The sequence below is a fragment of the Ochotona princeps genome, chromosome 13 (assembly GCF_030435755.1).
Source record: "Ochotona princeps isolate mOchPri1 chromosome 13, mOchPri1.hap1, whole genome shotgun sequence".
NCBI classification, from domain to species: domain Eukaryota; kingdom Metazoa; phylum Chordata; class Mammalia; order Lagomorpha; family Ochotonidae; genus Ochotona; species Ochotona princeps.
The window spans coordinates 24206731-24226882 of NC_080844.1; the positions used below are offsets into that span (position 1 = coordinate 24206731).

The 20152-nt window shown below is 42.9% G+C and overlaps 1 protein-coding gene across 13 annotated transcripts in view; it reads right to left on the minus strand.

The window, feature by feature from the left end:
* The window catches only part of FAM13C (family with sequence similarity 13 member C), a 244569-nt gene that overhangs the window by 113020 nt on the left and 111397 nt on the right, over positions 1 to 20152 (minus strand). For 4 of the 13 annotated variants that reach the window (XM_058671469.1, XM_058671468.1, XM_058671471.1 and 1 more), the window contains 3 exons: positions 9022 to 9060; positions 7689 to 7760; positions 5577 to 5712 (listed from right to left, as the gene is read on the minus strand). The exons of 3 other annotated variants lie outside the window; for them this stretch is intronic. In XM_058671469.1, coding sequence (XP_058527452.1) covers positions 5577 to 5590 — 14 coding nt within the window. In that variant the 5' untranslated portion in view covers positions 5591 to 5712; positions 7689 to 7760; positions 9022 to 9060. Of the gene's footprint in view, positions 1 to 5576; positions 5713 to 7688; positions 7761 to 9021; positions 9175 to 20152 lie in introns of those variants that run through there. 6 more of the 13 variants (XM_058671472.1, XM_004583397.4, XM_058671467.1 and 3 more) reach the window with 2 other exon arrangements.

A 20152-nucleotide genomic window follows, 5' to 3' on the forward strand; every position in this document is an offset into this window, starting at 1 on the left:
TTTTAAAAAATCCTTGGTTCTTCCATATTGAAGCCTCTCCAGGAATTGGCATTGTTCTCTCACTCTTGGTGAAGGAAGCCTTTGTTCCTGTTCTCAGCCATCCCCACCCTGCCTCACCCCACCCCAGCCTGCAATGCTTTTTCCATCCTCAATTCCTACTCATCCTTCATTGTCCAAATCAAGTCTCACCAGCTCGGTGAACCTTCACTGCCAAATTCATTCACATTCCACATGCCTATCTCAACCTTAATTCATAAGTGTTTACCCTTCATTAGGAGGTTTTGGTAACAGCTACATTTTGTCTCACATTGCTATGTAATCTCTCACATAGCTGAGACCTTTTAAATTAGTAGCTAATTGCACAAATAGAAGTTACTCTAATTTCCATTCCTAGACGCACTGATGCAATGCTGTTCTGCACAGCGCCATCCCAGATTAGACACTCAAAAAAACAAAAACAAAACAAAAAACCCACTTTGATTTGAAACATTAACTCTGTTGTCTTAGCAGGTCTAATAATTTAATAAGCACTTACTAAGCTGAATTAATTTAACATTTATTGAGCACTCACTGCATCCCAAGTACTGCATTACATTTCAAACTGTACTTCTCAAACTCCAGAGTTCAGGACTGACCAGTTAGGGCAAATACTTTAATTAAAATGTCATAGAAATATCAGATTCCCATAATTTTTTTTAAATTTTATTTCTTTTCTTGAGAAACAGGGAGAAAAGGAAAAACAGAGAGGAAGAGACCTTCCATCCACTGGTTTCCTCCTCTTTCTCACTCTGGCTATCATAGCCAAGTTTAGCTCAGGTTGAAGCCAGGAGCCAGGAACTCTATCCTTGTCTTCCACCTGGGCTGCAGGGACCCAAGACTTGGGTTATCTTTCTGCCTTCTCAGGTACACAAGCAGGGAGTTAGATAAGAAGAAGCAGCAGCAAGATTTGAACTAGCACTCCAACATGGGATGACACTGTTAGAATCAGTGGCCTAACTCACTATACCACAATGCTTGCCTACCTATTAAAGTTACTAAATACTTACTCCCTATTTCTTTTGACTCAGACAAGTTACAAACAACTTAGAATCCCATACTTTGAGTGGACCTATTTGACAAGAACACAAATTTTAAAACTGTATTTTGTTTGGAGAAATTCATAAGAGACTAGGTATACAGAGAATCAAGATGGAGGAATAGGGTAAGGACACATTTTAACAGAGAAACATTGACCAATATGAAGCAGAAAGGGCACATTTGAGGAAATAGGAGAGGACAGAACAACAGTAGAGGGGTACCTGGAGACTGACAGATACAGCAAAGCAGCAAAAACAATGCTGTGGTGTTGCAGTGACTGATACCCCAGCAGCATTCAGCAAACGGAGATCTGAACTCCACTGGCAGCTGGAACTCCATTAGCAACCAGGTGGGAAGGGACTTTCACTGGAAGCTTCGGAAGTGAACCCAAAGAACCGCCTGTCCCACTGGTCTGTTTGATTTGACCAGGAGTAGAGACAGAGCAGCAAATCCCAGATGGGCAGTGTGGGAACAGGGTAGATTTCACAACCCAGTCAGCCCCTCTAGAGCTGATTCAGGCACCATTTTGTTTAAGGAGGAAAAGGCAAGGGAAAGGACTGAGCTGGGAGTGAACTCCTTTCTCACTCAGTGAACTGCAACAACACGGCATCCTACAGGTTCCACCAAAGACAGGTCCAGGTAGCCCTCAGACCTGACGGCCACAGATAAAGAACTCTAGTATTGGTATGTCAGGTGCCATTTTGTACAGTGTGACAAAAGTTTTGGGACTACAGGATAACAGAGAGCTGTGCATGTACTGAGCTCATAAGAATTCACTGAGCTCAGTGCAGTGCACTGGTCCCACAGGAAAATAACACCAACTATGACATTGTACAGGTCAAAATAGGTCTGTGAGACCCTCAGACTTAACAGCCAACAGACTCCCGCAAGATTACCATCAACAACAACCTAGCTAAATAGGAATCCCGGTGTCTCCCTAATCCTGGGACCTGCTCCAACTGGAAATGGGAGAAAGGTTGTAGAGACAATGGTACAGCCTAAGCAGTGTCACAGGAGCTGGGGCTACAGAGACCATGGTGGAAATATAACATAAGAACCGAGACCTGCAACTCGCTGGAGAAGAGTGGCACAACTGGCTGCAAAAAAAGAGCTATGTACCAACTGCAATGAGTAAAATCGAACGGTTAAACCTTTGGGTGACACAGATTAGAAACCTGCCCCAAGGAGAAGATTCTGCTAATCAGAAGTACAATGAATGATCAAGAGCAAAAGCAGAAACAAAGGCAAAATCATATTACTGAAGACTCCCCTGCAAAGGAGCAAAACCCTATGTCAACTTTAGAGTTCACTGAGCAAGACATCGAGAAAATGGGGGACACAGACTTCACCATGACACATGATAATCAAGCTCTCTTCAATTGAACACAAGGAAAAGATCCTTAAATGTGCACGTGAAAAAAATCAATTGACACATAAAGGAATGCCAATTAAACTCATAGCTGACCTCTCACAGGAAACTCTACAGGCAAGCAGAGAATGGAGTGACATATTCCAGAGTCTAAAAGAAAAAAATTGTCAGCCCAAGATAACATACCCAGGAAAGCTTTCTTTCGTTTTTGAAAATAAAATAAAATTCTTCCACAGGAAAGAATAGTTGAAAGAATTTGCCTCTTTCAAATCTGTCCTACAAATGATACTTACAGATGTTCTCTTGATAGAAAAGAGGAATACTGCCCACCAAAACCAAAGGCAAATGCGAAGAACATCCCAGTAAAATAACAACAGAAGACTAAACCGAAGAACAACCCATTCCTAAAAGGACAGGACCAAATTACCACCCATTCATATTAACCCTGAATGTAAATGGCTTAAACTCATCAATCAAATGTCACAGATTAGTAGACTAAATTAAAAAACAAAACCCTTCTGTTGCCTACAGGAGACACATTTCACCAACAAAAAATCAGTGGAAACTATATCTCATGGATTTTGATTTTATTGTTGTTGTTAGTTTCATTTCTTCCAAACACTTTCTTCTGATTAATTCTTCAGTGACTCATACATCATACAGTAGCATCATTTTCTTCAAGAAGGTTCTTGGTTTTCTTTTTCATTTCTTCAGTGACATGTTAGTCACTCAGCAGCATGCTACTTAATTTCATGGCATTGTAAATTTCTATTTTTCTTCCTGTTGTTGATTTTGCACTGTGGCTTTTCATTTAAGGGGATGTATAGTAGCTGTGTAATGGAAACTCTAATATCTAGTAACTAAGTAGCTTGTTATTTAACTTCATGGCATTGTAAATTTCTATTTTTCTTCCTATTGTTGATTTTTTTATTGTGGCTTTTCATTTAAAGGGATGTACAGTAACTGTGAAATTGAAACTAACATATCCAGATGTGAGGATGCAATGCAGTATGCATCTCTACTTCCAGACTAAAGATGGACTCCCAATGATACTGTTCAATATATGACAATAGGTTGATGGACTCTCTGCCATTGTCCATGCCCACAATAATGGACATATGATTGTGAATGAAGAACTATACTTTAATAATGATATAGGGGAACTCGGTTGGGGGGAACTGGGAAGTAGATAGGGAAATCTCAGGAGCGTATGGAACTGTTTCATAAAATGATAATAATAATAATAAAAGATTAAAAAAAGAAACTCAGTATACAAAAATGAATAAGTAAATAAACACCTACATACATAAATAAAATCATAATATAATACAATAGAAATGGCTTAGAATTTTGAAACTTTTCTTATAAAAATAAATTAAATAAATGGTAAATGGTGTGTCCTTACTGGTAAATATTATGTCATTAATTCACAGGAGGAACTGATGAAGCCTCAGTCCTTTTCCCTCATAAGTTCTATCTAAACTACAGTTTTATAGTTAATAATTAAGCAACTGATGCACACAGAAATCTAAATCCTATACCTGGAGAAATATTTTGTTCTCTGTGGCAATTGAAAACAAGTCGGTGGACTTAACAAAGTATTTATATTAACAGAATGAACGAATCTGCTTTGTTGCTTCCTGTTTTCAAACACCAGTAATCCTCTGTTCATCTCAAGGAGAACAATTACACTCCTAAGTATCACCTTGTTCTCCTGCTTTAACCAAATTTACCTGACAGCTCACCTGAGTTTTAAAGTAAATAAAAATGTATTCCATTAGCGAAGTAGAAAAATCAATGAAGAACAGAAATCTAGAACTGCTGATTTTTAAGAACTAGATCTCAACTAGACATTTAGCACTAGAATTTGACAACACCCACTGTTTGGGTATTTGGCAGGAACTTTTTTTCTCTTCATTTGATTTATTAATCTTTCTCCTCAAAGAACAATCAGTTAAAAATGGAAACTTGGCACCAGAGCATTCAAAATTGCAGATATATTCCAAAGTATGAAGCTGGATCTAATTAGTTGATCCAGTTTTCATTCCTACACAACAACTGTATTTGCAATTCAAAAAGCCTCAATTCTAAGCTTATAGACACAGCAATTAAACAGTTCTCCTTACTGACTTACTTGGTATACATGCACAAGTTCTTATTGTTCTACTGAGTCTTCATTTACGTTGATAAGGATCATCTACTTCTACTCAACACCTCACAGTAGGAACCCCTATCTAGACAGCCCTGCTCCTGCAAGAAAATCAATTCGGACTGAGTAGCAAAAGGATCTGGGGCACAGCACCCTCTTCCTACAGAGTCCTAAACTGGAATTTGAAGATCAATCTTTTAGTGATTTCTCTCTTAGATGTTCAAAACTAATTATCTTCTACTATATTTTTCAAACTGTACACCATAGCCTGTTATTAAATCTCAAAATTAAATACCATTTACTAGCATGTTAGAGAAGAAAGCAGAAAACATCAGCAGAATAAGAGTTCCTTGTTTCCTGGAATTTATTTAAATTACATATATATATGTGCACTATACTGCAATGTTTTTCTTATAGTTGTTAATAAATAAAGGTGAAAGGGGGCAAGCACAAAGGCTCATTGGCTAATTCTCACTTTGCAATGCACCAGAATCCCAAATGGGAGCCGCTTTGTGTCCCAGCTGCTCTACTTCCCTTGCAGCTCCCTGCTTGTGGCCTGGGAAAGCAGTAGAGGATGGCCCAAAGCCTTGGGACCCTGCATCCACGTGGGAGACCTAAAAGAGGTTCCTGGATCCTGGCTTCGGATTGGCTCAGCTCTGGCTACTACGGCTACTTGGGGAGTGAATCAGGAAGATCTTTCTCCCTGTCTCTCCTTCTCTCTGTAAATGTACCTTTCCAATAATAATACATCAATCTTCAAAATAAAAAAATGAAAGAAGTATCTATTGAATGTGTTCCTTTGCAGCTCTCATCAACTTTACCCACAGTCCTTAATATGTATGTGTCCAAACAATATAAAATAATTTGTGTTCATAATCATTGCTTTGTGAAATGCTTACACATTGCTGGTTTTTTCTCTGTTGGGACTTTTTACTACAGTAATTTACAAATAAGAAAGTTTTATAACACTTTATGGCTCACCTGCTCTTACACATTGTCTCAATTCAGCTTGATGATGTTGAGGGGTAAGAATCATCTTTAGTACTTGAATTCTAAGACCCAAAGTTATGAAGCCCAGTATTATTTTCACTCCACCACACTAACCCCAGAGTACTCCCTAGGTTGTGAGAATGACATTTCTTTGAAAAGTGATAATGGGAGGAATGCTCATTAAAAGTTCCATTTTCTCACTAAGAGTATGCCTCAAATTGGCTGTTGAGTAAATTGTAGCTGAGCTATAAGAGGATTTCCACTCCCCCTGCTGGACCAAGTTCCTTGTAGGAAAAACTGAGTAGAGCCTCCAGTGATATTTCAAAGTATATCTCCAGAACCACCTACACTACGTTCACTTGGAGTACCTGACTAAAACTGCAGATTTCAACCCAGAAACTCCCAGAGGGCAGGGCTCAAAACGTGAAATTTTAAAACAGATTGCACAGTTACATACCTACTATTCTTCTAAGGCTCAACACTGACCCAAAGGTTTCCAAAACCCCATTGGTCTGATCCCAACACAGCTCACCCCTTCTGAGTTCCCACTTGGAGATAAAATATGGGAAGCTGTGCTTTACATAAATGGCAATTCCTCTCCCCAGGTGACACTGATGATCAATTGATTTTGAGAGCCACTACCTTGGATGAGAACTAATCAGAATGACTGAAAGGCAGGCTTCATTTCCAAGTGCAACTTAGGGCAACAAGGCAAAGGAGTCATGGAAAATTAACAGATGAAAACATGTTGCAGATAGACAAGAAAAGGCCAAAGCCATCCTGACGTTGAAATCCTTTGGGTAGGGCCCGGCGGCGTGGCCTAGCGGCTAAAGTCCTCGCCTTGAACGCCCGGGATCCCACATGGGCGCCGGTTCTAATCCCGGCAGCTCCACTTCCCATCCAGCTCCCTGCTTGTGGCCTGGGAAAGCAGTTGAAGACGGCCCAAGGCTTTGGGATACTGCACCCGTGTGGGAGACCCGGAAGAGGTTCCTGGTTCCCGGCTTCGGATAGGCACGCACCGGCCCGTTGCAGCTCACTTGGGGAGTGAATCATCGGATGGAAGATCTTCCTCTCTGTCTCTCCTCCTCTCTGTATATCTGACTTTGTAATAAAATAAATAAATCTTAAAAAAAAAAAAGAAAGAAAAGAAAAGAAATCCTTTGGGTAGAAGGAGAAACTTAGTTGGTATAGAACAGCAGAAAGTTCCCAGCTTGAAAAAATCCAGGAAAAAAAAAAAACGTGTCCTGAGTCCCTCACAATTCTACTGCTCTTTGACTCTTGTCAGGCCCCTGGCTTGCTAGTCCTGCCAGGATGCAATATGTACTAAAATAGTTCATATTTGAGTGCAAATGACAACTTGGAGCGACCGCTCAGACACAGACTCTAACATTTCCAGGCCTTAATCCAAAAGAAGTCATCTCCAAATGGGTTTTCAGACATTAAAAAAACAAGTGGTGCAGGTAGAATGAGATCAGAATTCGGTGGGCCCAGGAGAAGAAACAGGAACTTAAGTCCAAAATGGGTAATAGAGAAAACTGCCTCCTCTGTGTAGGGCATGCCCATATCCACACATTCTGCTATGTCTCTTTGCAGGATAATGTACTCTGGTCCTGCTGCTATAAGATCACACCCCCAGAGCACCAAGGAACATGGTGCAGATTACTGACGGGAGGAGATATTTCAAGTTAGTCAATGATTGGCTTTCAATGACCCAATTCTATGCAGTGTTCCACCTTGTATGTTTTCAGTATGCTCCTTAGATTTTTATATTAGCCAGATGGTATGCCAATTATCACTTAGAGCCTTTTAAAGTAAATCACTATCACTTCTCTGAAAGTAACAACATGATCTTATGCAATCCAAACTCCTTGGGGAGTGTCCAAAAACAAGATACCACATTCTCCCCAGTATTTAACCATAAAACCTTTACCCAAAAATGTAAAAGAAAAGCCCATCTACAATCTGAAACTAAGTGTCTCCATTTTGAAGCCACAATGCCTATTGCTGACCTGGGGTATTCAGCCACACAGGGCTCCTGACAGGCCAAGCGAGCACTTGGTATTTGTAAGCAGAGCAGAGGGAGGGAGAACAGGACTTACACACCTGTGCCAGGAAAGTCAAGGCCTCATCTTCAGACTGCAGATTGGGGCATACATCACTCCTCTTCTCTCAGGCCTTTACAAAAGCGAAGTTTCAGCACAGGTTGCCAAGCAATTAATAGCAGGCAGGCCCAGATGAGTATTTTATATTGCATCAGCTAAAGTCAACCCCTGTATTTGTTTTTCAGCACCTGCCCTTAGGTGAGCTCAAATGCTGCACACTAAGACAGCAGTGACATAAACAGAGAAACAAAAGGGAAGCACGGCAGAGACTTACCCCTCCATCACCATGTCATTGTGACAGTGGTAGGACTTGAAATTATTAATGATATCCACTTGTTTTTATTTGCTATTTTAGACAACTTTAGCTGACTTCCAAAGTTAGGCTTTCTCTATCAAGCTTGCAACATTTTTTAAAAATATAGTTCATTATACACATGCCTTTTCTCTGAAAAGCTGTTTACAGTGACTTCTTCCAAAAGGTCTCAGGAATACATGTAAACATTATGAATGTACCTAGAGGAAGACTGCTAGATGACATACATATGCATATGGCATTTACATATATAATACAAACTATATTATATATTGTATTAGCAAAACCTATTAATTTTAACTTACATAATATAACAAAGCATATTCAAGAGGGGATGCCAATAATTAAAGCTATGAACCGTGACTGATGGAATAAACATTTTGCCTGCTGACTTCAAGCACATTACTCTCCTTCCTTTTACTTTTAATGGTGTCAGTTGCCCTAATCACCAGCTTTAACCACAGATGACTCTTCCCTCCTGGAGCCAGATCTCAGAGATTAGAAGCCAAGAATGACAAAGGAACATGTGAGAAAAGTTTACTCTACTGTCCCTTAATCTGTAGACCAGAGAGCAAGGATAAGTTCACCCTGTTTTATTACATGCTGGAATTGAACTGCAGACATTTCTCATGTATCTCCTATTTGCGGTAAATGTGTATACAGTGCACACTCCATGTACCGACACCGATGTTGACAAAACACAGCAGAGCTTCCTTTCTGACACGCCAAATAGACCTGTTTAAAATACCTGAGCTCCAACAACAGCTATCTTGGAGCACTGAGCTCCCACGAGCAATCAGCTGGTCTCACTATCTCTTCTGCAGCTGCTAAAATGCTGATTTCAACCTGTAAAGATTGCTGGGCCCCATCAGTCAGCACGTCTCACGCAATATTCACAGCCCGGTTACAGGAGACAATGCATCTAATAGAAGAGCGGCTGGGAACGCTGGAGGATACCTTCACGCTAGCTGCTTTGGCAGAAAGGCATGCAAGTCTAATTTTAATGGCAAGAATCACTTACTCTGTTACAGCGGTGCTGCTGAAGGAATTATCCTGAAGGCTGAAACAGAAACAAGAAAACATCAGCCAAGTCTGGCCGGGGAGCCGTCTCCCTGATTGCTCTCCTGGAGTTAGAGCACATACACAAACATGGCATTGCAAGGCAAGTCTCAGGGCTCGCCCGGCACGCTCTACCTTGGGCTGCTGTCTGCACATGCTCGTAACGACACCCCCAGCAGGGGCCCAGCTGCACCGGCGAACCACAAAGCCCGGCAGCCCGCGAGGGTGCGGGGACCGAGTTGGGCGGGGCGCGGCGGCGCGGCCCAGACCCCGGCTTGCCGCAAGCAACACCTGAAGGTTTACAGCGCGACCCCAGCCTCACAAGCAGATAGCGCCTTTGATCGGGCGCCTTCTGGGCCAACCACCCCAGGCCGGCTAGGAACCTCCTCCTGATTCTGCCTAGGTGCTGAAATACCCGGGAGATCTGCTTTCCTCCAGAAGTCTCCTGCCAATTTGAGGGAACTACCCCCACTCCACCCCCAATCCCCGGGGGCTGGAGGCTTGCCGGGATGCAGCGGTCCTTCAGCAAACACCGAGGCGGAGGGGGACATTGCTGCTGGGGGTGGGGGGTGCTTGGTGTGTGTGTGTGTGTGTGTGTGTGTGTTTGTGTGTGTTCTTTTTATTGCTTAGGAAAATGAAGGGCCCCTGAAGGAGGACTCGTGCATCACACCCGATCTGTCTGTCCTCTGTTATTTCGGTCCTAAAGAGGAAGCGCCCAGCCCAGGAGGACTGAGCTATGAATGAGCCCACACAGGGCAAATGGAGAATTTATTTATTCCAGGCATTAGCTGATGACTAGGGCACTTGCAAGGGGTTGGGCCTTGCTGCGCCTCCATCTGCTCCCCTATCTGCTCCCCTGAGCCTGCTCCTTAGCACCGTGACAAAGGATGGAGAGACAGAACCCACAGACACTGCCCCCCTTGAAGGAAAAGGCAGGCAGCCCTTTTCGGACAAGGGAACGCTGCCAGCCCCCTACAGGCTTTATTCCCTCGGGGGGCGTGTCCTGCCCTCTTTCTGTGGTTCATTATCTTTTGCCATGTTGACCTTGATAGGGAATGAACAGTCATCTGTGAAAGATGCTTGTCTGAATTTAGAACTAAGACTCCCAACTCCCTTTTTTGACCTCTCCACTCTAGAGGCAGCAGAAATGGTGGCTTTTAGTCCAAACCACACAAGCTGATGAGTTGATTTTAAACACTTTCGAATTTTCACATAATTATTACCCAAAACTTAGCAATGAGGCAGAAGCATGACACTTCGGTGTCACATTGAGACTGAGAGGTTAGGAGAATTTCCTTGCGCCTGACTTGGTTACACACCATGAATCAGATCTTATCCATGTGAAGTTACGTGTTAACTTCTTGTACATTTCATGCATTCTGTCCAGAGGAAAAGATAACCTCAGCTTTCAGGAGCTTGTTACACTGTGGAATTGTTAACCAGTGTTTTGCAACTAATCAAACTAACATATTTTCTAAATGCCTGTACTACCCAGAGCCTCAAAATGCTGCTTAAATGAGACTTGCCATCTTCAGTTTCCTTCATATAAATGAGAAGTAATGCACATCCCAGCGTAATGTTTCTAGCTTGTTGAAAAAATGTATTTATTGTTATTGGAAAGGCAGATTTACAGAGAGAAGGAGAAGCAGACAGAAAGATCTTACGTCTGCTGATTCACACCCCCCCCCCTTACATGGTCACAACAGTTGCAGCTGAGCTGATCTGAAGGCAGGAGCCAGGAGCTTCCTCCAGGTCTCCCACACCAGTGCATCCTACACTGCTTTTCCAGTCCACAAGCAGGGAGCTGGATGGGAAGTGGTGCAGCCGAGACACAAATAGTGCCCATACGGAATCCCAGGTTTTGAAAGGCAAGGATTTAGCCACTAGGCTACCACACCAGGCCCATTTATTACCTTTTTAATGCTGTATTATGAAAACCAGGTTTCACTGAGGTTCTCTGCAATTTTGCTTTCCTATCCCCATATATTGCTTAAAACCACTTAAAAGCCAAATAAAGTGTTTATTAGCTCTTTGGCACTACAGTGAAATACTAAACTTTATAAGAGGAAATGTTTAGTTAGCTCATAGTTGTCAAGGTTCAAATTCACTATCAGGTGACTTACTGGCTTGGCCTCTGATGAAAGTGACACATGGAGTGTGGGTAGTAGAAGAAAGCAGAGACAGGTTGGAATTCATGGTTTAATAACCCTCCGCTGAGAAGGACCCTTTGCAGACACATCCACTAGACACCAGAACTGGGTTAAGTTTCTACCCTCTTCCAGTCATTAAGACCTTGAGAAACTAGGGTTTAAGTATCTGCATGTGCTCAGGGGCTGAATGCTGAAATCATCACATGGTCTTAGACTTGAGTTCTATGGGCTAAAAGAAGTTTAGAAATACCATCCCATGAACATACAAGCATGCAGTACACATGTATTTCCAAGCTTTTCTGGACTAGGTTTGAGAGAGGCAGAACCTCTTCACTATATACACTGTTCAGCTACCGCAAGTTGAGGTTTATTCTGGTAGTTACTGAGACTTATAATACTAGTCTGTATTCAAGCCTTCTTGATTCCACAGAACTGAAGGCTGTCAGCTTTCAGAAACCCCTTTTACTCACTGAGCATGACATTATTGCCAATGTGCAGCTATAGAGAAGGGTCTTCTGTGAGTGTTCCCAGGGAACCATTTGCAATGGGAGGGTGTAATGCTTTCAACTTTGAGGCCCAAATACATGAAGCCATGTGGGACCTTACGGGGAAAAACACACACATGCCCCGCAAAATAACAGATATGTTCAATAAACGTGAGTATTCAGTAGTGTCCACAGAAGAGAAATTGGAAGTCTCAGCAGTTTTAGAACAGTACGGCCAAAATTCGTTATAATTGTAGCTGATGGAAACAATCAGTTGATAGCTAAATACAGTTTAAAATCAAAAATATATTATTTGGTAATATAAGAAATATTATTTGGTAATGTAAGAAAATCATCTAGAATGCCTCCATGTTGGTGGGCAGACTCCAGAAAGGCTGGGCAGAGGCACCAGTGTCTGGATCTCCCAACCATCAGGCTGTGACTGGAAGAATATGAACCAGTCCAGGCTTCCTGCTGGAGATCCTAGCTCCCCATCCAGCACTGACATGTGGTGGGCCAATCCTGACCTTACCCAAGCCTGAGGTCCAAGAATTTGCTTCGTCAACAGCGATCATGCTGTGAACAGATCTCGGACAGCTCTGGGCATGCTCAGGACCATGGCTCTGCCCACTGCCACCATGTTGGTGGACAGAGTCCAGGTAAGGCCAGGCAGAGGTGTGGGTTTCTGGACCTCCCACCCATGTTGCTGTGGCTAGGGGAATCCATGCCAGTCCAGGCTTCCTGCTAGGGATCCTAGTTTCCCATCCACCACCGGCATGTAGTGGGCAAATCCAGAGCTTGTGGGCAGCCAGAGCACCAATGGCGCCGCCTGCTGACAAGCTCTGAGGTCTTGGGGGTCTGGAATTACTACCTAGGGACATCCATGCATAAGGCCACTGTATTTGAAGGTGAGGAATGAATCCTAAGCGACATCCAATGACAGAGCCACTTGCAAGTAAGTGGGGACACTGAGACCTGGTGGTTTGAAGGGGAGAGACCATAAAATCTGTATGGGTCAAACCAAATCACCAGCCCACATGGGAGTCATGAGATGGGTTTGTTAGCATGGAACATTGCTGACCACCACACTCCAATCCATGCGAAAGTTAAGACTAGAGGCCTTTTCACTCAGCAATATCCGTGAGGGCTGGAGAGTTGGTTGGTTGGAGGGAACTAAGCTTCAATGCCCATTGACAGGTACTGGAGCCATATGGGAAGTGGGACAGACTGGACTAGTCTGCTATGTATACTTGCAGACCAGGGTGAGAGGAGGGCCTGGTGGGGGTGATTGTGGGTCACCCCGACTGGGCTGCAGACCCCACTGGTTGATGAAAGAGTCGAGTGCATGCTGGGCAGACCAAGGCTGGACTGCAACACCCTTGGTTCCAGTGCAAGTCGGGACTGAGAACAGAGCCAGCCCAGCGACTGCAACCACCAACTGATTGTGGCGATGGACTGTGCTGGAACCGGTGCTAGCTGGAACATGCGGGAATCTGAATACCTCTAAGTCTCTTTGGTGATCTCCCCAATCGAACTGCTGGACTCAGAGCCCTGGCTAGGAGAGGACGGAGGACGGAACAGGTCAATCAACCACCTGAGCTAAACGTTGGGCAGCGAAATACTGGGCAAATGAAGACTCCATGATGGACTGTGACAATCAGTGGCTTCTTCAATGACCTAATCGAGCTGGGAGGGATATGACTGGCAGCGATCCATAACTGGAGGACTATTAAGACCACTTGAGCAAGTATCTCAGCATGCCCCACATCTGGGACCTTGGGCGGGTGGGAGACTGGGTGGGGATTCTCCCTCAATATCCCCCTTTACCTCAGATACATAAATGATATAATAAAATATATATTAAAAAAATAAAAATAAAAATAAAAGTTTGGGTAGGAAAAAAAAAAAAAGACTAGGGGCCTTTTCTAGCAGGGCTAGAACCAAGTACCTGACTGAATGTTGGAACAGGAGATGGGTCATTATCAGGCAAGGTCAGGACAACAACCAGTACACAAGAGAACCAGGGCAGATTCTATGGGGGATAAGCAGGCCAAACCCTTTGGAAATAAAAGTCGCACAAGTTAGCTCAAGAGTTATGTGGTGATGTGCTGAGCTAGGAGTGACCATGGGTACTGCCAACACTCTAAGTACAGGGATCAAAAATAGTCTGGGCAGGTCCAGGCTGCAGTACCCTCATGTGCATCCTAAAACAAGGTGTGGGGAGGGCTGGACCACAACATTCACCATCTTATACTAGGACAATGTGGAGGGGCAGACTATGCCGGGCAAGGGCCTAGCACTCACTGGAATGTGTAAGATCTGAATCTGGGAGTGGATTAAGTGTAGGAACTTGGGAAACTCCCCTAGGGGTCACAGCTCTGATTGGTGAGCATGTGGCCCAGGTCTGGAGGTCAGGCAGGCTGGGCAAGGTAGCTCTAACTGTTAACTACAGTGTAGGTTGGTTTTGGAAGGAGGCAGACCAGGCAGGGCCAAGCAAACCTTAGCTCACCTGCAAATGCAGAAACCAGGCTGGAGTGCAGGTCATGCTGGGCTAGGTTGTCACATCTACCAGTTTTCACGAGCCAGGGATGGGAGCATACTGAGCAGGGCCAGGTTCCAGCATCCACCAGCGAGAATTGGAACTGGGGGCTGGTCGGGTCAGACCAGGCTACAGCATCCAAAGGCAAAGGCCAAGACAGGGGAGGGGCTATGCCAACCTGGGTGAGAGCCATCACTGGCATGAGCAACAACTATAACTGGGAACAGGCCTGGGTGGGGAGCAAAGGAGACACCCTGGCTGGGTTGTGGTTCTCACCAGTGAGTGCGTAGGCCAGAGTGGGAGCTGCTGTCCAGTCTGGACAAGGCTGCAGTGTCCTTCGGCACAAGTGTGGACTGGGTCTGGGGTGTGCCAGACTGGGATAGTCTCCAGCACCCACTGCTGTTCATGAGAACCAGGGTAGGTGTAAGATGGGCTGGGCTAGGTCTCTGCCCCTACTGAGCCATGTGTGAGCTCTGTCAAGGTGTGGACCAGGCTTGGCTGGGTTCTGTAGCACCAACATTAAAAACCAGAATGGATAAAGCTAGTCAGGTAAGGCCACAGTTTCTGCGAGGTGGACTAAGTAGGCTGGCCCACGGACCTACCAGTGTGCATGAGATCTGGCACTGGGAAAAGTTCTGATGGAGGAGCCTGAGAAACTCCTTTATTGGGACAAAGTCCCTTCAGGTGAACCCAAGAACCATGAGAAGGAGCAGCCCAGAGCAGGCCAGGTAATGATACCCACCAGCAAGCACGGGAACCAGGGAAGGGGATGGGCCTGGTGGGGATTATTTCGGGTCATTCTGACTAGGCTGCAATCCCCACTGGTTTGCATGAGGGCAAAGTGTGTGGTGGGCAGGATCGGGATGGGCTGAAACATCCATTGGCATGTGTAGAACACAGGGCTTCAGACAGAATTAACCCAGCAATCGTAACCACCAACATGTGCACAAGCTGATTGGGGTGACAGATTGTACTGGACCCTGTATTGGCAAGCACACACAAGAATCAAGTCTGGGATCACCTCAGATGAAATTTCTTTGGAGATCCTTCAAAATCAATTGCTGGACTCAGAACCCCAACCATGGAGAGAAATGCAGGTTCCAAAGAGAATGAAAGAAGCAGAAAAAAGAATCTCAGAATTGCAGATATTTATTGTCACCAGGGGAAACAAACAAAAAACTGGAAGCAGAGCTGGATCAAGCTAAAAAAAAGTATTCAAGAATTGAAAGACACTATTAAAAGACCTAATATAAGAGATATGGGAATCCCAGAAGATGCAGAAACAGAAGCTCGGCTTAAAGGTACATTCAATGAAACAATAAGGGAAAATTTCCCTAATTTGGAGAAAAAATTAGAAAACAACATCCAGGAGGGGCACAGAACTCCCAACAGGGTTGACAGTCTTCACCATGACACATGATAATCAAGCTCTCTTCAATTGAACACAAGGAAAAGATCCTTAAATGTGCACGTGAAAAAAAATCAATTGACACATAAAGGAATGCCAATTAAACTCACAGCTGACCTCTCACAGGAAACTCTACAGGCAAGCAGAGAATGGAGTGACATATTCCAGAGTCTAAAAGAAAAAAATTGTCAGCCCAAGATAACATACCCAGGAAAGCTTTCTTTCGTTTTTGAAAATAAAATAAAATTCTTCCACAGGAAAGAATAGTTGAAAGAATTTGCCTCTTTCAAATCTGTCCTACAAATGATACTTACAGATGTTCTCTTGATAGAAAAGAGGAATACTGCCCACCAAAACCAAAGGCAAATGCGAAGAACATCCCAGTAAAATAACAACAGAAGACTAAACCGAAGAACAACCCATTCCTAAAAGGACAGGACCAAATTACCACCCATTCATATTAACCCTGAATGTAAATGGCTTAAACTCATCAATCAAATGTCACAGATTAGTAGACTAAATTAAAAAACAAAACCCTCTGTTGCCTACAGAAGACACATTTCAGCAACAAAAATCAGTGGAAACTATATCTCATGAATTTTGATTTTTTTTAATTTAGTTTCATCTCTTCAAAACATTTTTTTCTCATTAAATTCTTCAGTGACTCATAGATCATACAGTAGCATCATTTTCTTCAAGAAGGTTCTTGGTTTTCTTTTTCATTTCTTCAGTGACATGTTAGTCACTCAGCAGCATGCTACTTAATTTCATGGCATTGTAAATTTCTATTTTTCTTCCTGTTGTTGATTTTGTATTGTGGCTTTTCATTTAAGGGGATGTATAGTAGCTGTGTAATGGAGACTATCATATCCAGACGTGAGGATACAAAGCAGTATGCAGCTCTACTTCCAGATCAAAGATGGACTTACACTGAAAATGTTAACTATATCTTGATAATAGGATGATGGACTCTCTGCCATTGTCCATGCCCACAATGATGGACATATGACTGTGTATGAAGAAATACACTATAGTAATAATATAGGGAAACTCAGTGAGCGGGGAGGTAATTGGGGAGAGGATATTGGAAATCCCAGGAACTACGGAACTGTATCATAAAATGACAATAATATAAAAAAGAACTAAAATAAAAGTTAAAAAAGAACAGAGGATGGAGGACAAAACAAACTGATTAATTACCACAGCTAAGTGTTGGCAATGAAAATTTGGGCAAACGGAGACTCTAAGGTGGACTACGTTAACTAGTAGATTTGGGGGAGATTTAAGCAGGCTTGTAGTCACAAGATTTGCAATAATTCAGAACAGCTGAACTATCAAAACCTTTGGATCAGGACCCTCAGAGCATGCCCCACACTGAGGACCCTGGATTGGTTTCAGGTGGCTGTCCTCTCTCCTAGGGTACAGAGGTATTTGGGTGGTTGGGTGTGGCTTTTACCATTTTTCCCCACTTCCCCCAGATACAGAAAGGTAATAAAAGAGAATATGGAAATAATGGTCTTACCCACCTTCCAGTAGCCCTTGACCCTTATGACTCTAATCAACTATGTAAAAAATCATCTAAATTAAAAATAATTATTAAAAAATTAAACAAACGGGCCTGGCGGTATGGCCTAGCGGCTAAAGTCCTCGCCTTGAAAGCCCCAGGATCCCATATGGGCGCCGGTTCTAATCCCGGCAGCTCCACTTCCCATCCAGCTCCCTGCTTGTGGCCTGGGAAAGCAGTCAAGGATGGCCCAATGCATTGGGACCCTGCCCCCACGTGGGAGACCTGGAAGAGGTTCCAGGTTCCCGGCTTTGGATCGGCGCAGCACCGGCCCGTTGCAGCTCACTTGGGGAGTGAATCATCGGACGGGAGATCTTCCTCTCTGTCTCTCCTCCTCTCTGTATATCTGGCTGTAATAAAATGAATAAATCTTAAAAAAAAAAAATTAAACAAAGAAAATCATCTAGTTTATATCTCGAGCCATTCATTTTGTCTTAATTTGCGTTTATTTCCTTATTAGTTGTTTTTTTAAGTGTCTCTGTTTTGTACTATTTAACTTGGAATATGACAACATTGATAAATATCAGATCAATACAAGAAAATGTTGAGAAGCAGAAAAATTAATATTGAAGTCCATGAAGAATGAAATGTTGACCTAGTGTTACCCAAAATGGTGGTAAATTGCTAGTCTACCAAATGGTGTAGAGAAAATTTTTAAATGATATATGATCAAAAATTCATTTTGGAAAGGTCACATATTTTAAATTTACAATGCACATTAGAAAGTAAAGTACTCCTATCTTTAGCCAATATTAGGATCAAACAAAATTTTGTGTCAAATATATTATCAATTATCATTTTACACAACCACAGACTTTGAGAAAGTGAGTATTTCAGGAAAATTTCAAGAAATAACTGGTATAATTATTTATTGAAAAATTGAATGAATGCACAAATTACGTTTCATCATTATTACTGCCCCACTGTTACCAATAGGATAGTCTGTTACTACCATATACATGAAATATATATTATATGTACAACTACTTTAAACAGTGTAAGTAGAACAAGGAGAAAATGAAGATGATAGACTTGGTTAATTCACTTACATGTCAGAAGTTTTGATGCTTTGTTTTTTATCTCTATAGTCTTAAAATGACTGTCTTTTACATTGAATACTAATCATTTCTTCACTATAATAAAGACATTTTTATATTCTAATGTGTTGGCTTGCCTATGTGCAAAGTATAAAACAACAGTAGCCAAAAAGAAAGGTTTAAGATTCATCACTTGCTAGTAGTTTAAATTTGGACAACTACTCTACATTTCTATTTTCTCATCTATAAAATGGAGATCATGATGACGTATCTCATGGTCATCTCACAGAGACTATATGCATGCCTGAAAAGTCATCTGAAAGTCAGAATCACAGATATGCTGGGGGCTGGGGAGGAGAAAGCGAGGTATCTTTCATCCTCTGATTTATTCCCCAGATGGCCACAACAGCCAGGGCTGGGCTGGACCAAGCCAAACCCAGGAGCCAGGAGCTTCCTCCAGGTCTCCCCTGTGGGTGTAGAGACTCAAACATTTGGGCTATATTCTGCTGCTTTACTCAGGCCACCAGCAAGTAGCAAGATCAGAGTGGAACATCTCGGACTTGAACCACAAGGATGTCAGTGTCCCAGGTGGAGACTTCATGTGCCATGCCATGATGCCAGCAATAATGCTAGTTTCATCATTATTTTCATTAATAGGAACACTATATAATAAATAAGAATACATAAACATGAAGTCCAAAAGATGAACAAAACTGCTATACTTCGTAGTGGGCTTACATGGTGCATTCTCTCCCTACTTCCTGTTACAGCACAATGCTTACAGAGATTTTCCTTTTTCTAAAGAACAATAAAACTGTAAATGTTACTAAATGTGAATGGGCTGCTCTGGATGAAATATGTCCCTCCAGGATGGCTCTGTGGGCCCTTCACAACTCTTCAACCTAAAATACTTAAACATCCCTGGAGGAACAGACAATTCTGAGAAACCACTTTCTGCAAGAAGCTGGGGCAAGGAGCCAGAATTTTCACAATGCCAGGAAGTCAACACAGGCCTGCTCTACTGAACTGGACAACAGTGACTTGCTGCTTCCTGCCAGTACCCTTGGGAGTCACCAGTCTTGCCTAGGAAACAGAGGACTCTTGCCTGAAAAGATAATTTTCCATTAAAAATAAATTCTCCCTGAAACCCTAACCTCTAATCTTTTCCTTTGCTGGTCCCAGTGTTTGATTCCTTAATCATAAGGGCTTTGTTAATTCAGTGGTTAATATGTGAGCTCTTGAAGAGTTCAAGGTGCCCCAGATGAGTGGCAGTGGGAGCTTAGCTGGTGGTTAAGACGCCTGCACCCTCATATGTGAATGTCCCCCTTGTCTAGATGTCTGGCTCTAGTTCTAATCCCACGTTCCTGTAAAGCAGATCCTCTGAGGCAGGGCAGGTGCTTAGCATGACTGGATTCCTTCCACCCATGTGGGAGACATGAGTTGAGTCCCAGACTCCCACCTTTAGCCGGGCCCAGCTCCAGCCACTGCAGGCGTTTGGGGAAGTGAATCAGCAACTGGGAACTTTTCAATGTCCTTCAAATCAATAATTTCTAATGAGGCTTGCAACGTTCACTTTTAAAAAAAAGCAAGTGGTAGTAAAACAGATTTCACAGAAACAATACTTTGGACAGACTGTTTAGAGTACTGGCATTCACTGATGTACATCAAGTCTACTTCTGTCCAATATTCCGATTTTTCTGACAGTAAAATGCAGATACAATGTAAATTTCAATTTCTGCCAAAGACTCAGAATCTCATGAGGTCACCAAAAAGATACTAGAAAATAGTCTGGATCACGTTCAAAGCCAGGGCAAGTGAGGTTTTGGCAGGATCAACCAAAGGAAGAGAAAACTGAAAAGAAGAGTGACACGTCACTTTCAGAGGCAATGAATCAAACAGCAAAGGATTTA